Below are 25,875 nucleotides of genomic sequence, written 5' to 3' on the forward strand. Positions count from 1 at the left end.
AAATGTTCATTTTTTCCTTCCACATTGCTTCTGCTCCTGTGAAGCACCTGAAGGGTTAATAATCTTCTTGAATGTAGTTTTGAGCATCTTGAGGGGTGCAGTTTTTAGAATGGTGTCACTTTTGGGTATTTTCTGCCATATAGACCCCTCAAAGTGACTTCAAATGTGAGGTAGTCCCTAAAAAAAATGGTTTTGTAAGTTTTGTTGTAAAAATTAGAAATCGCTGGTCAACTTTTAACCCTTATAACTTCCTAACCAAAAAAAAAAAATGTTGTTTCTCAAATTGTGCTGATGTAAAGTAGACATGTGGGAAATGTTATTTAGTAACTATTTTGCGTCACATATTTCTCTGTTTTAAGGGCATAAAAATTCAAAGTTTGAAAATTGCAAAATTTTCACCATATTTGTTTTTTTCATAAATAAACGCAAGTTATAGCAAAAAAATTTTACCACTAAAGTGAAGTACAATATGTCACGAGGAAACAATCTCAGAATCGCCTAGATCCGTTGAAGCGTTCCAGAGTTATAACCTCATAAAGGGACAGTGGTCAGAATTGTAAAAATTGGCTCGGTCATGAACATGCAAACCACCCTTGGGGTGAAGGGGTTAAACCATGTCCTCAATCTCGCTGGCGCTCTTGTCCTGAAAGTACATGCAGATACAATGCATTGGTCCAGGTCTCAGATGTCCTATTACCAGTGCAGGTGCAATGTATTGCGCTTTAGGAGGCTGAAGGATGTGTTCTTCCATTTGCTGACATTTTCAATGATGGGAGACGTTGCAAACATGGAAAGTGGCTTCACGGTGATGGGAAATGTGCAGTAATGGACAGAAGCGAGGAGTTTATTATAAGTTTATTACAGCATACGGTTACAAATCACAAAAAGAGAGAAGAGGCAGAAGACCACAAATACAGACACAAGAACACACCAGCTTACTGGAACCAGCAGCCCCAGCTCTCCAAAGCTACCGATCAATAAAGACACTCAGCCGCTGCTTCTTATCCCAGCTTTATTAGTCTTACCTGGTCTAATCTGCCCACCCCACCCACCAGTATGTAGGACCCTTAATTACATTGGCAGATCTTGTAGAAAATGGGTTGCTGGCAGTCACCGACCTGTAGGACATTGTGCAAAGGTTGCTGCAAAAGTGCTCACAGATTAAGGATTAACATGACAAAGGGTACAGTCCAACAGGTTTCATCAGTGCTTCCATGTGATGGCACCACAGGGCAAAGAAGCGCTACACCGGCTCCATCTGCAGCTCCTCAAAGTCCCCTTCAATCTCATGGAACGAGGCATGGGAGCCAATGACTACGAGGGTGGCACCTGGGGAAGAAATGAAATGATGAGAGTTCTGCAGACACAAAGGAGATAAAAGCAGCACTGTGTAATATGGAGGGATATAGCAGAGCTGACTAAGACTGATTTCTAGACTAAGTAGAAGAGCATGGTATTCTGTACAGACAGTAAGGGTAGAATTGACGCTTCCCCAAACTCTATCCCAAGGGCAGTGCCCTCCAACCTGCAGCTCTCTAGGTGCGGCAAGACTACAACTCCCAGCATTCTGTGACAGGTCTAAGGCTAGGTTCACAGGCAGCTTTGTTGATGCTTTATTTGCGGATTATGTCTGATTTGTCTACAGTATAAGGTTAATAAAGTTAGGTTTTGCTGCGTTTTTTGTGAATAAAACTGTTTGCTGCATTTCTTTGCACTCATTACTTTCTATGGGTGAAGTAACGCGGAAAAATCTGAAACCTTGTAAAGTTTGCATGTACTTTAAAGAGCAGATTTTCTGCAGAGGAAGGAATTTATTGAACAATCCCATCAACTGTGTCAGAGATCGCGTTTACCCTGACAGTATACTACGACAAGCCTACAAATCTTCTCAAACAAAATAGGGAGGAACGGTTAACTCCCGAGAGCACAGTCAGATGCGAAGGACAACAAAAAATTCATTGCTTCTTTAGCTAATGGAGCGTCATAGGTCAAAAGATTCTGGCCAAACATTGGGACATACTTCATATGGATACTGATATCCGCCAATTTGTGGGCCCTGCTCCCTCTATCACATATCGGAAAGATAGATCCATTGGGAATAGAGAGGTTCATAGCAACCTCCTCCTCTAGAGAGATACATGGCTTCCAACTAGACCAAAGGGCTGTTATACGTGTCACATGTCCGTACATGGTTAAACATAGACTGGTTAAACATTCATGGTGTCACGACTCTTGTCGGATATCCCGGGGTTGAGGGCTCCCTAGCTAGACCTGCTTCCCAGATTACTTCTGATGGTGAAGATGCCGGGGCCACATACCTTGCTGAGCTCCTGATCGCAAACCTAATCTGTTCCCTACCCAACCAGGGAACTGGGGTGTAGTAGTGTATGAAAATACACAAACCAGACTAACAAGGGAATATGTACAGGGATAAAGGAAAATACCAATCACACTAATACACACTCACAGAAAACAGAGTGGAACGCCGTGAAGTAAAAGGAAGAAACAACCAAATAGAAATGCACACAGACAAAACACTAAGCAACAGTCTTTAGATAAACACTCCAAAAGCCTCCTCAAAGAACCAACTACTCCAGAACCAGGCAGAAAGAAAAATAATACTGGCATCCCTGATAGCCTACCGTATATACTCGAGTATAAGCCAAGGCACTTAATTTTGCTGCGAAAAACTGGATAAGCTTATTGACTCGAGTATAAGCCGGGTATGTGCATTGTCCCCTCATCCCTGTCCCAGTATGCATGGCTCCACGGTCCCTGTCCTTGTATGGAGGGTCCCCTATTGCTGCCCTTGTATGCATGACTCCCCCACTGCTGTCCTGGTATACATGGTTCCTTATCCCCTATCCCAGTATGCATGGCTCCCCCCATCGCTGTCCTTGTATGCATGGCTCCCCCCCCATCGCTGTCCTTGTATGCATGGCTCCCCCCCCATCGCTGTCCTTGTATGCATGGCTCCCCCCCCATCGCTGTCCTTGTATGCATGGCTCCCCCCCCCCATCGCTGTCCTTGTATGCATGGCTCCCCCCCCCCATCGCTGTCCTTGTATGCATGGCTCCCCCCCCCATCGCTGTCCTTGTATGCATGGCTCCCCCCCCCATCGCTGTCCTTGTATGCATGGCTCCCCCCCCCATCGCTGTCCTTGTATGCATGGCTCCCCCCCCCATCGCTGTCCTTGTATGCATGGCTCCCCCCCCCCATCGCTGTCCATGTATGCATGGCTCCCCCCCCCATCGCTGTCCTTGTATGCATGGCTCCCCCCCCCCATCGCTGTCCTTGTATGCATGGCTCCCCCCCCCATCGCTGTCCTTGTATGCATGGCTCCCCCCCCCATCGCTGTCCTTGTATGCATGGCTCCCCCCCCCATCGCTGTCCTTGTATGCATGGCTCCCCCCCCATCGCTGTCCTTGTATGCATGGCTCCCCCCCCCCCCATCGCTGTCCTTGTATGCATGGCTCCCCCCCCCCCATCGCTGTCCTTGTATGCATGGCTCCCCCCCCCCCCCATCGCTGTCCTTGTATGCATGGCTCCCCCCCCCCCCCATCGCTGTCCTTGTATGCATGGCTCCCCCCCCCCATCGCTGTCCTTGTATGCATGGCTCCCCCCCCCCCATCGCTGTCCTTGTATGCATGGCTCCCCCCCCATCGCTGTCCTTGTATGCATGGCTCCTTATCCCCTATCCTTGTATGCATGGTTCCCCGGTTCCTATCCTTGAATGCACGTTTCTATTTTATTTATTTTTTTTAAATCCTACTCAGGCTACTTTCACATTAGCGTTTTTTAGCGCTGCACTTCGTGCGCAATGGAAACGCATGCAAAGAACGCATCATGCGTTTTGCATGCGTTTTTTTTTGAATCAGATCTTTTTTATTAAACATTCAGGAATCAATACAGAAAGAATATGACATCTTATATAGCAAGTAAAATTTACATTGAGAGCAAATATTATTTAAAGGGTAAAACTCTTCCTGTGTAAGAATAAATAAAAAGAAGAAATCTCAAAACACAGATATTTGCATAAAATTGAGCCTATAAACAACATGGCTCCACAAATAAACAAAAATCAAAATTATACATCAGTGCCTCATTTCAGCGGGAAAACCATCCCCGCCAGCCGCGCCACTCCGCATCATATTTCGCGCCCCCCCGCCCCCCACGGATATCAGGTCCAATCCACCCCAGCTCCCTCCCACCGTGCCACTCAAAATCTACTTCGCCACAAAGGGCACTAGACTTTATTTTCACCCCCCAAGCATCCCCTCATCGCAAGCACAACAGCAACTGGTCCAACATCGCATCCCGTACCAGTGCGCCCGAGGGGAGACCCGGTGACTCCATCCATGGCTGCCAAATTTTGTAAAACTTTCTTAATGCATTTCTTTTTAAATAAGCCCCCCTTTCCAATCTGATGACATTATTTAGTTTATTTTTAAGCTCTGACAATGTTGGTGGCATAGGATCCAACCAATGATATGCAAGTATCTTTCTTGCCTGATACAGGATGCGTGCTATTCCCAGGGCCACTGCAGAGTCCGGGTCAACCCCCTCCTCCCACAAATTCAACAAACATAGACGAGGTGACGGTCGTATTGTGATATGGTATACTTGGGCTATGAGTCCCAGGGTCTGCCTCCAGAAATCCCCAATGTGCCCGCACTCCCACATAACATGCATCAAGTGGGCATCATCCTGCCCACACCTAACACATTGTGTATTGGGCCTAAGTCCCATTTTAAATAATAAGCTGGGTGTTTTATATACCCTGTGAATGAGATATATTTGCGAAAGCCGCTGGCACTCAGAAACCGCCATTTTAGGGACCTGTTCTAGAATATCGGACCACTGGTCCTCCGTCAGGGGGCCAACGTCCCGTTCCCACTTATTCTTAGCAGCAGTCAGTGGATATGTCTCCAGATGGGCAGGTAATAATCTTTTATATAATTCAGAGATAAGTCCCCTAGAAGACTCAGATGTAAGTAGCATATGTAGTGTTTGATTATGTGTCACTATCACCGGATTTGTCCTTCTCTGTTTTTCCAATGCATGTCTTAGCTGTAAGTACTGATAAAAGAAGACGTGCGGGAGGTGAAATTCTGTTCTCAATTGTTCAAAACTCTTAAGAGTATTATTTTGCAAAATTTGTGACACCAGATAAATCCCTTTATCTTCCCATCTTCCGAACCCCACCAGCTTTTTGATCTCTTGCAAATCCGGATTTCGCCACAATGGCCACAATTCCGTAGGCCCATTTATCTTCAAAAGAGACTTACCCCTATCCCACACCTTGAAAATCATAGCCAACGTGGGGTATCGTGCCCCATTTATCTGCCGTCTTCCCACCTCCAACCGGCACCCTGGATATTTCCATACCGATCCTTCCCTCACAATATCACCACCATTGTCACACGCCCCGTCTCTACCCCAACCCTTAAGATGTTGCATCTGGGAGGCTATAAAGTATATGAATGGGTTTGGCACCGCCAATCCTCCCTCCTCCTTCCCTCGCTGCAGTATCTCCAAGCGAATCCTAGCCTGTTTTTTCTTCCAAATTAATTCCCGGAATAATGTATTTATTTTTGCAAAAAAGTCCCTACAGATCCACACCGGAGAATTATGTATCAAATATAATAATTGTGGCATCATTACCATTTTGATTAAGTTAGATCTACCAATATTCGACAACGGCAGGCGACACCAAGTATGTACTTTTGCTCTAAATCGCTGCAACAGGGGCTCCAGATTCAGAGCCCGAAAATCCTTCGGGGCAGGACTAACAATTATACCCAGATACTTAAACCTCCGAACTACAGGGACCGGTATCTGCAAATCTGAGAAATCCGCCGGGAGAGGGTCTATCGGCATTAAAGCTGATTTGGACCAATTAATCCGAAGACCAGACCTCAGCCCAAATTCTCGAATGACCTCCATTGCCGGCAAAATCGAGGAATGTACCTTATCTAAATATAGAAGTAAATCATCCGCGTACAATGATATCCTCAACTCCACAGTTCCACACCTGAATCCCATTATTTCTCTGGACTTCCGAATTGCAGCTGCCAATGGCTCCACCGCAGTAGCAAATAGCAAGGGCGAGAGCGGGCACCCCTGTCTAGTACCTCTCCCAAGAGGAAAAGACTCAGAGACCCTGCCATTAGCCCCAACCTTCGCCACCGGCGAGCCATACAACAGCCTCACCCAATTTATAAATCTGTGTCCAAAGCCCATTTTCCGAAGTACCGCCCACAAAAAACCCCACTCCAAACTATCGAACGCCTTAGCGGCGTCTAAGGACAAAATTGCTCTTCCCCCCAACTCCCCAGAACTATGTTGAATCCCCAAGTATAGTTTCCTAAGGTTCATAGATGTGGCTCTGCCTGGGATAAATCCCATCTGATCCTTCTGTATAACAGATGAGATAACTCGGGACATCCTATTGGCGAGTACCTTGGCCAATAATTTAACATCTGTTGATAATAGGGAAATCGGGCGATATGAATCCGGAACCTCTGGATCCTTTCCGGGCTTTAATATTAAAACTATCAAAGCTTCCCTCATAGATGGCGGGAGGACCCTCTGCCTTTCAGCCTCTTCAAATACCTTAAGTAGCTTAGGTAGCAGTAAGGGTGCATAGGTTTTGTAAAACTCGCCAGGCAGGCCATCCATTCCTGGAGCCTTTTCATTTTGCATCTGACCAAGCGCCTCCTCCAACTCCTCCAACAGGATGTCCCGATCCAATGAATCCCTATCGCTATCAGCCAATGCAGGGAGAGAGAGAGCATCCAGGTACTGCTCAATCTCAGTCTCCGTGAGACTGCAATCTGATGTGTATAGTCGCATATAATACCTCCTTATCTCACTCACTATGTCCGCACTGTCTGTCACAGGACCACCCGAGTCCGTTTTTAGCCTATTGATATATGAAGATCCGTCCTGTGCTCTAATGACCGTGGCCAATAAATGTCCTACTCCCTCCCCCTCTATAAAATATTTTTGTTTGAGGAAATAACGTTTATTTGCTGCCGCCGACATGAGGTTTTCCCTGAGCGACCCCTGTGCCTTCTCCAAAGCTTTTTTAGTTTCCTCTGTCGGGTTGAGTATCACCGCAGCCTCCGCAACAGACACCTCCTGGATCAGACTCTGGGTGTAGCGTCTATTTTGGCTTTTCCGTGTGCATATTTCTCTAATATATAAGCCCCTGACATAGGCTTTCATGGAATCCCAGACTATGTGTGATGATGCAGAGTACTCATTAAGTTGAAAATATTCTAGAATGGCATCATGCAAAGATCCCCCTATAAGCTGGATCCAGAAGGGATTAAGCTTCCAGATAGGTCTAGATAGGGTGAGGGGGTGTCCCCATGAAAGTGTGACATGTAGCGGCGAGTGATCAGATACACTTCTAGGCAGGTAGGCCACCCCTCGTACATATGGGGTCATGAGTGTATTCCCAATGGCCAGGTCTATCCGTGACATAGCGTGGTGGGAGCTAGAGTAGCAGGAAAACTGTCTGGCTGTGGGGTTTTGGACACGCCAAAGATCTACCATACCCAGCTCCACTAACGTTCTAGCAAATGAGGTTGAGGCTGCATCCTCTGATATGTTTCCCGAATGCAACTTATCCAAATAGGGATGCAAATATGTATTAAAATCTCCTATTAGAAGAGTGGGCGCAGGGGGAAAGGAACCCAAAATAGACAAGATTCTTTTTACTGGTTCGACTGAATAGGGCGGGGGGGATGTACATGGCAACCAAAATAAATTGTATACCGTATAACGTGCAAAGCAAACATACAAATCTGCCCCCAGGGTCAACCACTGATTTAGTACATGAGAAGGGGATGGACCTGTGCACCAGCACACTGACACCCCGCGCATGGGTCGAGTACGTGGAATGATATTCATGTGAAACCCATCCCTTTCTTAGCCAATGAATATTATCTTTCACCATGTGGGTCTCAGACATACACAGGATAGCCGGGAGAAATTTCTGCATATTAGTAAATATAGCACATCTCTTATTTGCATCCCCGAGCCCCCTAACATTCCACGCTACAATATTAAGTGATATCGCCATAAGAGCAGACTAAAAAATGAGAAATCGGAACATACTCCACTCCCGAGGGAGAGAGGCAATCTCCACCATCCCTCAGTACAATGAATTGGGCGACACGGCTGACGCACATCACATCCCACAGAACAATTAGGGAATACAACAACAAACGAAAAAAACAAAGGAGGGAGAGGGAGCACTGCACACCAGTGCACAGCGCCCCTACCCCCAAACACAAGTGTAACTTGCACATTTCTCTCAAATAGAGAGAATCAGGGCTAGAAAACTCGCCCAGAGTCCATGCAGGGAGAAGGGTCCACAGCTTGTCACTGTAACGAGTGTCCACAGCAATCCGGTCAGCTCCCGCCCTGAATCCGAAATGGAATGAACAGTAGTAATTATACCAGCATAGCGTCCTAGACAAAAAGGAGTAACACCTGGTGGCGAAAAAAAAGGGAGAACTTCAAGTATTCTTCCTCCTCATGGACCGCTCATTAATATCCAGCCAGGACAGCGCCATTCCCGCCGTATCAAAAAAGTGCGTTTCTCCATTCACATCAATCCGCAGTCTAGCAGGGTACATCATGGAATATGTCACCTGTAAGTCACGTAGGCGTTTTTTAATCTCAATAAATTGCGCCCTTTTACGCTGCACCTCCAGGGAAAAATCAGGGAAAATGGAGACTTTCCTCCCATTAATAGCAAGTTCCTTAATGTCTCTGGATCTGCGCAGGATAGCATCTCTATCTTTAAAGTGTAGGAGCTTAAGCAAGATGGGACGCGGGGGTGCTCCAGGCGGGGGGGCACGCGTAGGGACCCTGTGTGCTCTCTCAATAGTAAAGAATGGGGACAAAACATCTTTACCAAAGGTGTCCATTAGCCATTTTTCAAAAAAGCCAAGTGAGTCAGTCCCCTCCGTCCTCTCCGGAACCCCCACCAGTCGCAGATTACTTCTACGGGAGCGGTTCTCTAAATCATCCACCTTGTTCAGCAGTATTGTAATATTTTGCGTGGCTTTTCCCAGCTCCCGTGTTATTGGTGGCAATTTATCCTCCGTCGCACCAACACGCTCCTCCAGTTCCCCCACCCTGGCAGTCACCCCTCGCAGCTCCTGTTTAATACAGGCCATGTCCTTGGTGACAATCTCCATTTGATTACTTAGAGTGGCCAGTGTGGTATTGCAGGAGTTAATTGCTGCGAGGATTTCTCCCAGTGTGGGCTCAGCAGTCACAGACTCCGGCTGCTCCCCATCCCCCACTCCTTCCTCCTCCAGCACAGGCCCCTGTGTCTGCACATGTTGGGCTGAAGGGGGGCCCAGTTTACTCACTGTTCCCTCCCTGGAGAGATGATCATCCAGCGTCTGCCTCAGTCTGTGCACTGGGCGATCGAGCAGCAGCAGGAGGCACCCTTGCATATCGTTCCAGCCTGCCAGCAGCTCCCATCGCTCCACTACCAGCCGACTTGTTGTTTGCTGGTGCCATCCTGGATGTAGCAGAGGCGCGCCCCGGCGTCTCCTTATCTTTTTTACTGCTGCGGTTCGACATGGCCCAAGGATCCTCCGCTGTCTAAACGCCCAGGGAGATATTGCAGCCCTCCAGGTCAGTGGGACTCGTCAGCAGTGCCGGTAATCAGGATTTATTGTCGGATCCGGGCAGGAGCTCTCTCACTCCACGTCCTCCCTACATGAGGTCCAGGCCACGCCCCCTTGCATGCGTTTTTAGGCGCATACGTTTTAACCAGTTTCTAGCCATGTTAACTCTTAAAATGCATGCGATTTTAAAAGCAGGCGTGCGCATGTCCTGCGCTCCCATAGATTGCAATGCGCTATTTTGTCGCATTCCGTGTGCATGCGGTTTTTTTGACACAGTTGGACGGACCCAAAAATGCAGCAGGTTGCGTTGGGCGCGCCTAAGCGCACACTACAAAAAAAAAGCATGCGTACGAAAACGCATACGAACGCGTGCAAACGCTAGACCATGCGCCCGCCACATTAAACACAGGGGCGCATGACGCATGCATGCACACAATGCGCTAAAAACCGCTAATGTGAAACCAGCCTTACATTGTCTGCGTGCTCTTGCTGCATCTCGTTCCAGCGCCATCAGCTCTTCCTGCTGAGCGATCGCGTGGCCCTGCTCATTAAGGTAATGAATATTTATTCCAAGCCTAAGGGAGTGGAGAGGAGTGCATATTCATTACCTTAATGAGCGGGACCACGTGATCACTGGGCCGGAAATGCTGCTGGCACCGGAACCAACGAGATGCAGCGAGGGCGCGCAATAAGGTGAATAGGATGTCTTCTGGAAGCCGGCGGCTGTGGGTGTCACTGAGTACGCTATAAGAGAAATGAATATTCACTGCCAGCACAGTGAATATTCATTTCTCTTTGGTGGCGGGCACAATTACAGCCGCTGACTCCATATACAGTGGGTCCGTAAAGTCATGGTGCACTTTTGACCAGTCACACTAAAAAGCAACAAAAGACGATAGCAGATTTCACATTTCTATCTGCTCCAAATAAAAGAAAAACTCTCCCAGTTTCATACCTATTCAGTGCAGTTCGACGTGGGCTCCATTTGTTGCCCTACACACATCCAAACGATAGTGACGTTCTTGCCACACACGGGTAAGGACGTCTGGTGTACCAGAGTGAATAACGTCTGTGGTTCTCTGTATTAATGGATTAATGTAGTTGATACGTTCAATGTACACATGTTGCTTCACATAACCCCAAAAGTAAAAGTCTAAGGGCGTCAGATCCGGGAATCGTGGTATACTTTCCTGTGACCGGTCAAAAGTGCACCATGACTTTACGGACACACTGTATATGGAGCCGGCAGCTGCAACTGTGCCAAGAGGGGAGAGGCCAAGGACTGAACAGCTAAGACCATCTATGCTGGAAAGCTCTCAGCTGAACAGATTAACCCCTGCACTGCTAGCAGACACCTGCACAGTTTAATACGACGGTGAGGTGCACCTAATCAGGGCCGGAGTATGTGAAATCAGGCACTACATTCTTCTGGCTCCCCTATGTTGCGGTAAACCTGTGACGCATGAGACCAAACCACGCAGAAATGTTTTACCATTAAGGATTTCATCAATTGCAAGACAAAGGGGATCATTTACAAAGCAACTCTGTGTGAGTTTAGAAAAAGGGTGGGACATCAATTATCATCGGGATACCTCAATCAGCAAACACATTAATGGTGTAAATAGGAGGTGACACTTCACTTTTGAAGTTCATGGGTATTGATTTGGTTAGACCACCTAAAAGAGGGGGTAACTGACAGACTTTTGCTGGTAAGGAAGACCAAATGGATACATCGGTAGCACACCCCAAACCCACAGGGACTCCATGAACAGCTCAACTTCAGCTGTTTTTTGTTATATCACTTCCTTCTTGTCTCTATTTTCTCCCCCTTTCTTCCTCTCCCCATCTCCATTGTGTTTTGTCATCACTTTATTGGTTCGACCATAATGTCCTTTTGGCATCCATATATACACGTTGCCTTGATATCGTTTTATTCTTCCATTCTTATTGTCTTGTGGGGGCACACCGCCACTGTGGGGTGAAACCTGTGACCCTTGGAATGAATCCCCTTCTTCCATGCTCATTTAATCATCTTGTTTATGGTGCACGCTCTCCTTCTAGCTTGTATAGCTGCCTGGGGAGAATGTAATGGTCCTTGACAGTGAGCTATTCAAGTACACCCCTCTGGGCTTTTACCATCCTGGACAAGTGGGTTTGACGCTTTGGCCATATACTAGGTCTACTCCCCCGGCCACATCGTCACACCCCACTTAGGGAGCGAACATTGGCCGATGTCTCCAGTGACATCGCGTGACGTGTCACGGATATCCTGTGCTGCGGCTATACGTCTGTCGAGACGCGTCCACATCTGGCCCAGCAGCGATGACGTGCGACCTCTCTATTTATTACTTGCACAGTTGTCGTCTTGGGCACTTTAGGCTGTGTGCACACGCTGCGGATTAGGTGCACACCGCAGGGGAATCCGCATTGGGCAAACCGCAGGGGAATCCGCAGAAAGAATTGACATGTCAATTCTTTCTGCGGATTGAAAACCGCAGATAATCCGCGCGGAAAATTCCGCACCGTCTGCACTGCGGTTTTTGATTCCCATAGGGAATCATTGTACTGTACACCGCAGCAAAAACTGCTGCGGGTCCGCAGCGGCCAAAACCGCTGCAGAACCGCAGCAAAATCCGCAGCGTGTGCACACAGCCTTAGGTAGTTGTTGGAAATGGTCCAGAATGAACACACATTAGCATAAACCTTCCTGGTCATTTATTCTTGTGTTTGAGTACGGCTTTTTTTATCAAAGATTACCATTTTATTGGCACGCTCTTCGCTTATTATAAATTCTTGGTGGGCACATTTAGCTGGTTTTGCAAATGTTGCACAAGTCAGTGACTGCCGGGGACGAGTTGGTCATCCCGCAGCAGCAATATGTGCTCACGTCTTAGGCTACTTTCACACATCCGGTGTGTGGGGTCCGGCGGCGTGCGGCGAAAAGCCGGGCCGCCGGATCCGGCCTGCAGCCGTGACACCGGATGTGTGTGCGGCGAGATGATACGGCTCGGACATTATTAAAGGAGCCGCAGGACAGAGGCAGCCAATGAGACAGCTGCTGAAAGGGAGGTGAGGGGAGGAGAGGATAGGAGAGGGGAGGGGAGTGGAGGGGAGGAGAGGGGAGGAGAGGGGAGGGGGGTGGAGAGAGAGACATGGGGGGTTAACATTAGTGTCCAGGCAAGAGAATCTCTCTCTCTTGCTGGGCACTTGTGGGGTTAACCCCACAGAGAGATCTCTCTCTCTCACCCAGACACTGAGTGTTAACCCCACAAGTGCCCGGCGAGAGAGATCTCTCACAAGTGTCCGGGTGACAGAGAGAGATCTCTCTCTCGCCGGGCACTTGTGGGGTTAACATTCACAGAGTCCGGGCATGCGCTGTGGAAAAAGCCGGTCCGGCGCTGCAAAAAAACGTTACATGGAACGTTTTTTCCAGACGCCGGACAGGCTGTTTTTGCCGGATCAGGCAAAAACCGGATACGCCGCATAGGTATCCGGCGCGATGCGGCAATAATGAAACTGAATGGGGGAAAAACCGGATCCGGTGGCAACCGGCGCCGGATCCGGTTTTTACACTTTTCGCCGCATCGCGCCTGATGCTGAAAACCGGATGTGTGAAAGAGGCCTTACCTAGAACCCAGAATACTGCGGCTCCCGCACCGGCTAGCCAGAAAAACGGGAAGGAGACGGCGCCAGCCAAGCCGTACTGATGAGCCGTACTGACTTCTCGACCTGTAATAAGAAGGTATTGTGTTAGATAAGCAGGGGGACATGTTACATGCGCTCAAGGAAGACCGCAATCAGCTACAACTTATAACCTTTACAAAGCAGGGATATATTCAGCAGCACGTTACAATCTTTACATAGCGGGGATATATTCTGCAGCACATTACAATGTTTATATAGAAGGGGTAAATTCTGCAGCACGTTACAATGTTTATATAGCAGGGATATATTCTGCAGCACGTTACAATGTTTATATAGCGTGGATATAGTCTGCAGAACGTTACAATGTTTATCTAGCAGGGATATATTCTGCAGCACGTTACAATGTTTATATAGCAGGGATATATTCTGCAGCACGTTACAATGTTTATATAGAAGGGGTAAATTCTGCAGCACGTTACAATGTTTATATAGCAGGGATATATTCTGCAGCACGTTACAATGTTTATATAGCGGGGATATATTCTGCAGCACGTTACAATGTTTATATAGCAGGGATATATTCTGCAGCACGTTACAATGTTTATATAGCAGGGATATATTCTGCAGCACGTTACAATGTTTATATAGCGGGGATATATACTGCAGCACGTTACAATGTTTATATAGCGGGGATATATTCTGCAGCACGTTACAATGTTTATATAGCAGGGATATATTCTGCAGCACGTTACAATGTTTATATAGCAGGGATATATTCTGCAGCACGTTACAATGTTTATATAGCGGGGATATATTCTGCAGCACGTTACAATGTTTATATAGCAGGGATATATTCTGCAGCACGTTACAATGTTTATATAGCAGGGATATATTCTGCAGCACGTTACAATGTTTATATAGAAGGGGTAAATTCTGCAGCACATTACAATGTTTATAGAGCAGCACGTTACAATGTTTATATAGCAGGGATATATTCTGCAGCACGTTACAATGTTTATATAGAAGGGGTATATTCTGCAGCACGTTACAATGTTTATATAGCGGGGATATATTCTGCAGCACGTTACAATGTTTATATAGCGGGGATATATTCTGCAGCACGTTACAATGTTTATATAGCGGGGATATATTCTGCAGCACGTTACAATGTTTATATAGCGGGGATATATTCTGCAGCACGTTACAATGTTTATATAGCGGGGATATATTCTGCAGCACGCTACAATGTTTATATAGCGGGGATATATTCTGCAGCACGTTACAATGTTTATATAGCAGGGATATATTCTGCAGTACGTTACATTTCAGAGCAGTCAAGCGTTCCAATAGATGATATACACGCAACTTTTTCCTTACTGGACAACCCCTTTAATGCCTAGTGGGGAGGGCAGGCAAATCTAATCCTACAGTCAAGATTGAAGTGTCCCTTTCAATATTACATACTAGATGTGAGGTCTCCGTGTCCCGATGCTGCAGTTTTCACTAGTGCTCATGTATGAGCACAGCTTCATCCCTGGACTGACTCCTCGCTCTAAAGCCCATCACGGATCTCACCTCCCTTGCTCTGATAAAACACTGATTCAGAAAGGTTTGTGCTATCCTTTCCAGTAATTACCATGAGTCCATTCCTCTACTTCATCTATGTAATGTACTACCACCTTCCCAAAATCTACACTCCCCATCACTGACGCTATCCATCTCTGAGAACATGGCGAGAGCAGAGCGGGCAGACAAAACAGCTGTGTTATGTCAGCAGTACAGCCAGCTATGTGTAGAAGACACACAGATTCTACAGCAGCAAAAAGATATTATATTACAATTACTATTTACAAAGTTTCTTAATTTCGCATTTAGGTTTCCATAACTAACAAAGCGGCACTCCAACGCTATAGCATGCAAGCCTGAAATATGTGAAATTGGAAGTGGATTACTGATAGCAATCCTGATTTGCTACTTTGCAAAGGTTCAGATTAAAAGTCTATGGAAACCTAAATTTTAAAGACTGACAGTCACTTCCAAACAGAGACCAGGTGTGAACAGGTGCATACTAACAAAAAATTGCACTTTGTAATGCTATAGCATGCAAATATGAGATATATGAAATTAGAATTGCATTACTGCTCTAAAAAAATAGGAAAAAAGTAAGATACTTAGCGCATTAATTGGCCTAATTCATGTATGTCCAGCAGCCATGACAAGGTGATCCTCTTTGCTGGGAACCTATCAGCCCAGGAGAGGAATCATATTAGGTTAGGTTCCCAACAAAGAGGATCGCCTTGTCGTGGCTGCTAGACATACAGTACAGACCAAAAGTTTGGACACACCTTCTCATTCAAAGAGTTTTCTTTATTTTCATGGCTATGAAAATTGTGGATTCACTCTGAAGGCATCAAAACTATGAATTAACACATGTGGAATTATATAATTAACAAAAAAGTGAAAATATGTCTTATATTCTAGGTTCTTCAAAGAAGCCACCTTTTGCTTTGATTACTGCTTTGCACACTCTTGGCATTCTCTTGATGAGCTTCAAGAGGTAGTCACCGGAAGTGGTTTTCACTTCACAGGTGTGATGGGGTTGGGACCATCAGTTGTGTTGTGCAGAAGTCTGGTGGATACACAGCTGATAGTCCTACTGAATAGACTGTTAGAATTTGTATTATGACAAGAAAAAAGTAGCCAAGTAAAGAAAAACGAGTGGCCATCATTACTTTAAGAAATTAAGGTCAGTCAGTCCGAAAAATTGGGAAAACTGAAAGTGTCCCCAAGTGCAGTGGCAAAAACCATCAAGCGCTACAAAGAAACTGGCTCACATGAGGACCGCCCCAGGAAAGGAAGACCAAGAGTCACCTCTGCTGCGGATGATAAGTTCATCTGAGTCACCAGCCTCAGAAATCGCAGGTTAACAGCAGCTCAGATTAGAGACCAGGTCAATGCCACACAGAATTCTAGCAGCAGACGCATCTTTACAACAAATGTTAAGAGGAGACTTTGTGCAGCAGGCCTTCATGGTAAAACAGCTGCTAGGAAACCACTGCTAAGGACAGGCAACAAGCAGAAGAGACTTGTTTGGGCTAAAGAACACAAGGAATGGACATTAGACCAGTGGAAATCTGTGCTTTGGTCTGATGAGTCCAAATTTGAGATCTTTGGTTCCAACAAACGTGTCTTTGTGCGACGCATAAAAGGTGAACGGATGGACTCTACATGCCTGGTTCCCACCGTGAAGCATGGTGGAGGTGTGGGGGTGCTTTGCTGGTGACACTGTTGGGGATTTATTCAAAATTGAAGGCATACTGAACCAGCATGGCTACCACAGCATCATGCTATTCCATCCGGTTTGCGTTTAGTTGGACCATCATTTATTTTCCAACAGGACAAGGACCCCAAATACACCTCCAGGCTGTGTAAGAGCTATTTGACCGAGAAGGAGAGTGATGGGGTGCTATGCCAGATGACCTGGCCTCCACAGTCACCAGACCTGAACCCAATCGAGATGGTTTGGGGTGAGCTGGACCGCAGAGCGAAGGCAAAAGGGTCAACAAGTGCTAAGCATCTCTGGGAACTCCTTCAAGACTGTTGGAAGACCATTCCCGGTGACTACCTCTTGAAGCTCATCAAGAGAATACCAAGAGTGTGCAAAGCAGTAATCAAAGCAAAAGGTGGCTACTTTGAAGAACCTAGAATATAAGACATTTTCAGTTGTTTCACACTTTGTTAATTATACAATTCCACATGTTTTAATTCATAGTTTTGATGCCTTCAGAGTGAATCTACAATTTTCATAGCCATGAAAATAAAGAAAACTCTTTGAATGATGTGTGTCCAAACTTTTGGTCTGTACTGTACATTAATGTGGCCAATTTATGTACGACTACTAAGTATTACAGCTAAGCGTCTTCGTTTTTTCCTATTTTCTATAGCAGTAATGCACTTCCAATTTCATATATTTCATATTTGCATGCAATAGCGCTACAGAGTGCAGTTTTATTTGTTAGTACGCACCTGTTCACACCTGGTGTCTGTTTGGAAGTCACGATTAGTCTTTACTATTTAGGCTTCCACAGACTTTAAATCTGAAACTTTGCAAAATCAGGATTATTACTTACAAACCCCGCTGCCATCTGTCTGATCACTGAAACCAAGAACAAAACCGTTGTCTCAGGGTGGAACTGTGTCTACGCAGACCCATGAATACAGAGTTCCTCTTCTTTCGGACACAAGGAGATGTTTTTCCCAGAATTATATACTAATCTACGCCTCAGTCCGGCACAGACAGATTCAGCAATGTCATATCGTCTCCCAACTTACCAAACAGGACCATCTTGGACTGCAGGGTCTTCAGGTAAATGATGTAACAGGCACCAAAGAACACGGCGATGGCGATGAGCAGCATAGGGCTGGTGATACTGTGGCAAAGATTATACATAGGGGTATTAGTCATGTTTTCATTCATACCATATTGGCGTAGAGAAGACTATTTGATCACTTGGGATTGGAGGAAGGCCCAGAGGTTGATTCCTACTAATCATAAAGTGATGAGATACCCTAGTGATCTGGAATCACTTCACAATACAAGGTAAGACGTATAGTGACCGGGAAGGAGGTGGGCGGCAAACGTGGTGACCGGACCAGACAGCTCTGGAGTATATCACAGGTACTCACATGCAGTACATAATAAGGCCCAGAAAGACGAAGATGTAGTTGCTCTGGAAATGGTCCACGTTTCGTGTCACCCGCTTACAAAGATCTCCAAAGTTCTGTGGCCGAGAGAATCGTCTCTGATCGACAAAGTTGTTCCATGGGCGAATGTGGGACCGACGCCGGTCGAACCAGTCTTTGGCTGTCGCTTGAGTTATCATCTTGGGAAAGATCCTGTGGATCAAGAAAAGTGGGAGACCAACGAGTGAAGGAAAAAAAGTGAAAAGCCGCCCTCAACTTCTCGCTACTAGTGATGAGCGAGCGTGCGCCGAAAAAAAGTGTTATCCGAGCACGTGTCTTAATTGAGTACTTTCGGCGTGCTGGAAAATAAATGCTCAAGTCGCTGCGGCCGTCATGTGTTGCGACTGTCAAACAGCCATCAGACATGCAGCCCCAGGGATGCAAGCAATTTTTCAAGCACGCCGAAAATACTCGATTTAGACACGAGAGTGCTTGGAAAACACCTTATCCGAGCATGCTCACTCATCACTACTCGTTGCCCAAAATATACGATTCTGCTAAATCCACCATAATTCTGGTCTCATTTACTAACTGTATGAGCTATTTTAGATGTAAAACGTGAGAGTCACTGCAATAAAAGGAGCGGAAGGAAAAACAAGAAAATTCCCAATAATTTCTTACTAAATTTTCTCTTCTCCCCGAGTTTCATTTTGTAATCAAACTGAGAAATAGTAATAAAATAATAAAATATACTTTTTGGTTCATTTATGTTCCAACAGATTGAACATTTTTACTTTACTCCTCACAATCCTGTGTCTTGCTGTGAGACAACTGTGTGTCTTGGAGAACACCCCACCTTTATATATAGGGGCTGTATTATAGTAGTTATATTCTTGTACATAGGGGGGCAGCATTATAGTAGTTATATTCTTGTACATAGGGGGCAGTATTATAGTAGTTATATTCTTGTAAATAGGGGGGGCAGCAGCATTATAGTAGTTATATTCTTGTACATAGGGGGGGCAGCAGCATTATAGTAGTTATATTCTTGTACATAGGGGGGGCGGGCAGCAGCATTATAGTAGTTATATTCTTGTACATAGGGGGGCAGCATTATAGTAGTTATATTCTTGTACATAGGGGGGGCAGCATTATAGTAGTTATATTCTTGTACATAGGGGGGCAGCAGCATTATAGTAGTTATGTTCTTGTACATAGGGGGGCAGCAGCATTATAGTAGTTATGTTCTTGTACATAGGGGGGCAGCATTATAGTAGTTATATTCTTGTACATAGGAAACAGTATTATAGCAATTATATTCTTGTACATTGGGGACAGTATTATAGTAGTTATATTCTTGTAGCTAAGGGCAGTATTATAGTAGATATAGTCTTGTACATAGAAGTATTATAGTAGTTATATTCTTGTGTGTAGGGGCAGTATTATAGTAGTTATATTCTTGTACATAGGGGCAGCAGCATTATAGTAGTTATATTCTTGTGTGTAGGGGCAGTATTATAGTAGTTATATTCTTGTACATAGGAAACAGTATTATAGCAATTTTATTCTTGTACATTGGGGACAGTATTATAGTAGTTATATTCTTGTAGATAAGGGCAGTATCATAGTAGTTATAGTCTTGTACATAGGGGGCAGTATTATAGTAGTTGTATTCCTGTACACGCCAATAAGACATTCATCATAGTTCCTACTTGTTAATTAGACCAGCGGGCCCCTCTTCTGCTCCTCCATTTATCACATCCCCACTCTTTCCTGCCATGGTTAGTGCCTCTTGTCAGTCAGAATAGTAAAAGCCTGTGATAAAAGTTAGAGAAAGAGAGAAAAACAGAACTTAGGCTGGCCTTTCTTAAAAGGATCTTCTATGTGCGGTGCCAAAAATACCGATAACTTCCTTTAATCTGCAATCAATGAGCTCTGAACGGTTAAGGGGCCGATTGTTATAGATGTTAAGATGCAAATCACTCTGTACAGAGGCATTTTTGGTTTGGCTGAATGGGTGGCTCAGGAAAATTAGCTGCCAGAAAAATAAGAGTTGCAATACCTTACACAACCTGTAGACATTGCACTATTTTAGAAAGTAAAGCAGCCAAATATTTTTTAATATTATGTGCCATAAATGTGCAGAGATTTAAAATAGTGCAGGTTTAAAGCTCTATCTTCTCAAATCAGAAGGACAGGCCAGGTGGACACCCGGAGAAGAAAGAAGTGGACTAAAAAATGTTTTGCTGTCTGTCTATGTAGCAGATAATGAGTGACCTATAGCGACAATGGCACTGTATTAATGAGACTCGTAATGACGTAGTACAGCAGAGCAGGTGGATCTCAGCAGATCATCTACGCCATTGACTGGGGGCTGTTTCCCCTCTCACTAGCGTTCCTTCAAATAAAAAAGGGCTAAAAACACCTGTTACTTGCCATAAATATATGATTTCTTTTTTTTTTTAACCCGGTGAAGCAAATTAAAAAAAAAAAAAAAAAAAAAAAAATATTATATACAGTGCCTACAAGTAGTATTCAACCCCCTGCAGATTTAGCAGGTTTGATAAGATGCAAATAAGTTAGAGCCTTCAAACTTCACACAAGAGCAGGATTTATTAACAGATGCATAAATCTTACAAACCAAAAAGTTATGTTGCACAGTTAAATTTTAATAAATTTTAAACATAAAAGTGTGGGTCAATTATTATTCAACCCCTAGGTTTAATATTTTGTGGAATAACCCTTGTTTGCAATTACAGCTAATAATCGTCTTTTATAAGACCTTATCAGGCCGGCACAGGTCTCTGGAGTTATCTTGGCCCACTCCTCCATGCAGATCTTCTCCAAGTTATCTAGGTTCTTTGGGTGTCTCATGTGGACTTTAATCTTGAGCTCCTTCCACAAGTTTTCAATTGGGTTAAGGTCAGGAGACTGACTAGGCCACTGCAACACCTTGATTTTTTCCCTCTTGAACCAAGCCTTGGTTTTCTTGGCTGTGTGCTTTGGGTCGTTGTCTTGTTGGAAGATGAAATGACGACCCATCTTAAGATCCTTGATGGAGGAGCGGAGGTTCTTGGCCAAAATCTCCAGGTAGGCCGTGCTATCCATCTTCCCATGGATGCGGACCAGATGGCCAGGCCCCTTGGCTGAGAAACAGCCCCACAGCATGATGCTGCCACCACCATGCTTGACTGTAAGGATGGTATTCTTGGGGTCGTATGCAGTGCCATCCAGTCTCCAAACGTCACGTGTGTGGTTGGCACCAAAGATCTCGATCTTGGTCTCATTAGACCAGAGAACCTTGAACCAGTCTGTCTCAGAGTCCTCCAAGTGATCATGAGCAAACTGTAGACGAGCCTTGACATGACGCTTTGAAAGTAAAGGTACATTACGGGCTCGTCTGAAACGGAGACCATTGCGGTGGAGTACGTTACTTATGGTATTGACTGAAACCAATGTCCCCACTGCCATGAGATCTTCCCGGAGCTCCTTCCTTGTTGTCCTTGGGTTAGCCTTGACTCTTCGGACAAGCCTGGCCTCGGCACGGGAGGAAACTTTCAAAGGCTGTCCAGGCCGTGGAAGGCTAACAGTAGTTCCATAAGCCTTCCACTTCCGGATGATGCTCCCAACAGTGGAGACAGGTAGGCCCAACTCCTTGGAAAGGGTTTTGTACCCCTTGCCAGCCTTGTGACCCTCCACGATCTTGTCTCTGATGGCCTTGGAATGCTCCTTTGTCTTTCCCATGTTGACCATGTATGAGTGCTGTTCACAAGTTTGGGGAGGGTCTTAAATAGTCAGAAAAGGCTGGAAAAAGAGATAATTAATCCAAACATGTGAAGCTCATTGTTCTTTGTGCCTGAAATACTTCTTAATACTTTAGGGGAACCAAACAGAATTCTGGTGGTTTGAGGGGTTGAATAATAAATGACCCTCTGAATAAACTTTTCACAATTTAAAAAAAAATTAAACAAAGAAATAACATTCTTTTTTGCTGCAGTGCATTTCACACTTCCAGGCTGATCTACAGTCCAAATGTCACAATGCCAAGTTAATTCCGAATGTGTAAACCTGCTAAATCTGCAGGGGGTTGAATACTACTTGTAGGCACTGTATCTCACACGTATACACACACACTGCTCAAAAAAAAAATACAGGGAGCAGTTAACACAATGTAACTCCAAGTCAATTACACTTCAGTGAACTCAACCTGTCCAGTTATGAAGCAATACTGATTGTGACTCAATTTTTCCTGCTGTTGTGCAAATGGAAAAGACAACAGGTAGAAATGATCGGCAGTTAGCAAGAAAACCCCTATAAAGGAGTAGTTCTGCAGGGGTGACCACAGACCATTTCTCTGTTCTCATCCTTTTTGGCTGTTTTGGTCACTTTTGCATTTTGTCATTGCTCTCACCCCTAGAGGTACTGTACAGCAGCATGAGGCAGTGTCTACAACCCAGAGAAGTTGCTCAGGTAGTGTAGTTTATCCAGGATGACACATCAATGGCAGCTGTGCAAGAAGAGTAGCTGTGTCTGTCAGCACAGAGTCCAGAACTTGGAGCAGATACCAGGAGACCGGCCAGTACACCATGAGTACATGGATGGAGCTGTAGGAGGGTAACAACCCAGCAGAAGAACCGCTACCTCAGCCTTTGTGTAAGGAAGAACAGGAGGAGCACTGTCAGAGCCCTGCAAAATTACCTCCAGCAGGCCACTAGAATCCATGTTTCTTCTTAAACTGTCATATATAGAATCCATGAGTATTGAATCAGCGCCCGACGTCCACAAGCGGGTGTTGTGCTTACAGCCGAACACCGTGCAAGTGATAGGCATTTGCCAGAGAACACCAAGATTGGCATATTCGACATTGGCGGCTTGTGGTCTTCACGCATAAGAGCTGGTTCACACTGAGCACGTGACAGAGTCTGGAGACGCCGTGGAAAACGTTCTGCTTCCTGCAGCATCCTCCAGCATGACCAGTTTGGCAATGGGTTAGTAATGGTGTGGTGGGGGGGGGGGGGATACATTTCTTTGGTGGGCAGCATAATCCTCCATGTGCTAGTCACAGCACCCTGACTGCCATTAGGTACTGGGATGAGATCCTCAGACCCATTGTGAGACCATATGTAGGTGCGGTTGGCCCTGGGTTCCTTCTGATGCATGAAAATGCTAGGCCTCATGTGGCTGGAGTGTGTCAGGAGTTCCTGCAAGATGAAGGCATTGAAGCTATGGACTGGCCCACCCGTTCCCCAGACCTCAATCTTATTGAACACATCTGGGACATCATGTCTCGCTCCATCCACCAACGTCAAATTGCACCACAGACTGTCCAGGAGTTGGCGAATGCGTTAGTCCAGGTCTGGGAGGAGATCCCTGAGGAGAACATCTGCTGCCTCATCAGGAGCATGCACAAGCGTTGTAAGGAGGTCAATACAGGCACGTGGAGGCCACACACACAATACTGAGCATCATTTACTTGTCTTGAGACATTTCCACTGAAGTTGGATCAATCTGTAATTTGATTTTCCACTTCGCTTTTGAGCATCATTCCACACACACACATACATATTCCCCAGTAGTAGGTTATGATCGGGCGTAAAACTAAACATATATAGATACCTATAGGTCAACCTTGCACTGCTTTTTTAATTATTTTTTTTCCCAGTAAACGTTTAAATATATGTAAATAAAATAAAATATGAGTACAAAATGTAGAATTCTAAAATATACAAAAAAAAAAAAGTTCACAGTCTACGGCACCGCTAACACTCAACGTCGTGGCCCCGTTCACTCGTGACATTTTGTTTCCCTCGTTAATATGAATAACTTAAAATTCTTAAAAAAGGAGTAAAGAAAAAGAAAAATCTGAATATAAGCAGCTAAAACAGTGTCTAGTTATTTAGGACTAATACTAAGCTGCGATGACATAATGAAACGTCTGCATGAAGAATTAGGGGAACGTTTAAGTGTCCGGCGGTGAATCCCCGCGGACCCCGGAGGGCGTGGCGCTGCCTTACATGGCAGTCACCGGTGACGTCATCACCCGTCCTACCTGGCCCAAAGCAGCGAGCTTGGAGATTTAACCCTGCGCTAGCCCCATCCCTGTGACATCACAAAGTGTGTGACGCGATACACTAGAGTCCCTGGTGGGATGGAGATCTGTAGCGTCAAAGCAGGAGTTTGGGGGGGAAATCACAATGGAGCCAGCAGCATTTACAGGGGTGACAGATTGCCAATTTCCCATAGAAACCGCTCTTTCCAAAATACTTTAACCCCTTCTTCCCCCTAATAGTCAGGAAAAAATGGCGGCAGAGGAAACCAGTTAATATCTCCAGCCCCCGAGAGCTCTGCTCGCTGTCACTGAGAAACATTCTGTTTTTTCTGTAGACTCCAAGTAACCTGCACTGATACATTAGAGCAAAGCATCAGCTGCTGACCTACCCAGCTAACAGAGGGGATAGTCAGGACTGGACACAGACATCAGGGTTGGTTCACGTCTCACATAAGCCTCACTACAAGTCCCAGCCAGCTATAGTCACACAGCAACGGTCTGTTCAGGTGCAATCAGCGCTCCGCGACCACCTACCTCCTCTCCTGCCCGAGACCGGAAGTGATCTGGCACTGGCCGGAAAAAATAGAAGACAAGTTAGTTCTCCGAGCACTGCTGCCATAGCAACTAATGCCACGGAGGCAAACCTGATGACGTCACGCTGCAATGGCATCTGGGAAGTGTAGTCCTAAAGCAGGTTTCCATGTGCAAGTGAGGCACCGCCCCGTTTTCACATCAACCAATGAAAGCGCTGCAAGACCAAGTATTTTGGCCAATTACTGCGTCGCTGAGCGGCTGTGATACGGAGACCGTGCTTTAAGCTATATACCACCACACAAGACCCATGAAGGGGACTAAAAATAGAGTTATAAAAAAGTCTGAAAGTTTAGCCATCGGCCTTTTCCACCATAAAAAAATATATATTACATACACAGTCGTGGGTAAAAGTGTTGGCACTAGTGTTGAGCATTCCGATACCGCAAGTATCGGGTATCGGCCGATATTCACTGTATCGGTATTCCGATACTGAGTTCCGATACTTTTAGCATATCGAATACCGGAATCGGAAGTTCCCATAATGCTATGAGCCAATTTGATTTGATTCAGCCAATGACAATCCTCAGAAGTGTGGGCACATCCTGTTAGGCATGTAGGCATGTTAACTAATGGCATGGCTGTGATTGGCTGCTGAAATGATGTCATGACGCACTATAAAAACCGCAGCAGCCGCCATTTCTGGTCACTCTGCTGTTAGGGACAGGCTGCTCTTCAAGACTGTGAGGGAGTGTTAGAGATAGCGATTTTCACAATCATATTGTGCTTTACCCAGGCTACATAATCCACCGCTGTAGCTTTCTTTTGCCTAGCAGCAGTGTTCACAGCTGTCTGCAAGGGCTGTGTGAGTGCAGCTCACGCTGTGGAGTGGGTCCTGCAGCCACGTCTGGTTGTAGGCCGCCCAGCGTGCGTCACTGCCTCATACATATTTTTCTTTTTGAGCTGCTTATTTTTCAAAAATTCTATCTAGTGTGCTTCCATCCGTATCCATCTACATTGGTTGCAAACACTATAGGAGGAGCCTTTCTGCAGCCTTTCAGTGCTAGTGATGGGCAGTCCGGCTCTTTTTGGTGATCTGGCTCACTCGACTCCGCTCATCAAAAAGAGGCGGCTATTTTTGGCTCAAAAAGCGGCTCTTCTTGCAAAAAGTGCTGCTTTCCCCACTTTTATCACTCCTGTCCCTTCACTATAAAGCCTGGGCCTCATACAGCTGTACAGGGGTCTAGTGAAGGCTTTTTAGCCCTTTCTTCAGACTGTAGCTCCTGGGCACCGGCCCTCACTCATGTC

At 45.6% G+C, this 25,875-nt stretch overlaps 1 protein-coding gene and 1 long non-coding RNA gene across 3 annotated transcripts in view; one reads left to right on the forward strand and one right to left on the reverse strand.

Annotated features, from left to right (window-relative positions):
- Positions 1-842: 842 nt before the first annotated feature.
- Positions 843-24,693, reverse strand: RABAC1 (Rab acceptor 1). 2 transcript variants are annotated; one of them, XM_073570758.1, is made up of 6 exons: positions 24,571-24,693; positions 19,700-19,802; positions 17,991-18,200; positions 17,637-17,734; positions 13,287-13,388; positions 843-1,329 (listed from the first exon to the last, which is right to left on the reverse strand). In XM_073570758.1, exons 2-6 carry the CDS (start codon positions 19,765-19,767, stop codon positions 1,244-1,246), a joined length of 564 nt encoding a protein of 187 aa, XP_073426859.1. In that variant the 5' UTR covers positions 19,768-19,802; positions 24,571-24,693; the 3' UTR covers positions 843-1,243. The 2 variants fall into 2 exon arrangements, with proteins under 2 accessions (XP_073426859.1, XP_073426860.1); XM_073570759.1 differs by lacking the exon at positions 24,571-24,693 and adding an exon at positions 24,426-24,549.
- The window catches only part of LOC141085408 (uncharacterized), a 79,738-nt gene continuing 62,685 nt past the window's right edge, over positions 8,823-25,875 (forward strand). The window contains exon 1 of the long non-coding RNA XR_012231289.1: positions 8,823-9,666. This is a non-coding gene — a long non-coding RNA (uncharacterized lncRNA). The remainder of the gene's footprint in view (positions 9,667-25,875) is intronic.

Source organism: Dendrobates tinctorius, unplaced genomic scaffold, assembly GCF_039654945.1.
Source record: "Dendrobates tinctorius isolate UK_male_01 unplaced genomic scaffold, ASM3965494v1 ptg000028l, whole genome shotgun sequence".
Lineage (NCBI taxonomy): Eukaryota > Metazoa > Chordata > Amphibia > Anura > Dendrobatidae > Dendrobates > Dendrobates tinctorius.

What these genes read in the sequence shown, in the direction of transcription:
- RABAC1 (XM_073570758.1), bottom strand. Translation starts at nt 19,767, where the DNA reads ATGGCAGGAAAGAGTGGGGATGTGATAAATGGAGGAGCAGAAGAGGGG. An exon ending in CCCGCTGGTCTAATTAACAA is followed by an intron (nt 18,201 to 19,699) that starts GTAGGAACTATG and finishes CTTGATCCACAG; the next exon opens with GATCTTTCCCAAGATGATAA. An exon ending in CGCAGTATTCTGGGTTCTAG is followed by an intron (nt 1,330 to 13,286) that starts GTAAGGCCTCTT and finishes TTTCTTCCCCAG; the next exon opens with GTGCCACCCTCGTAGTCATT.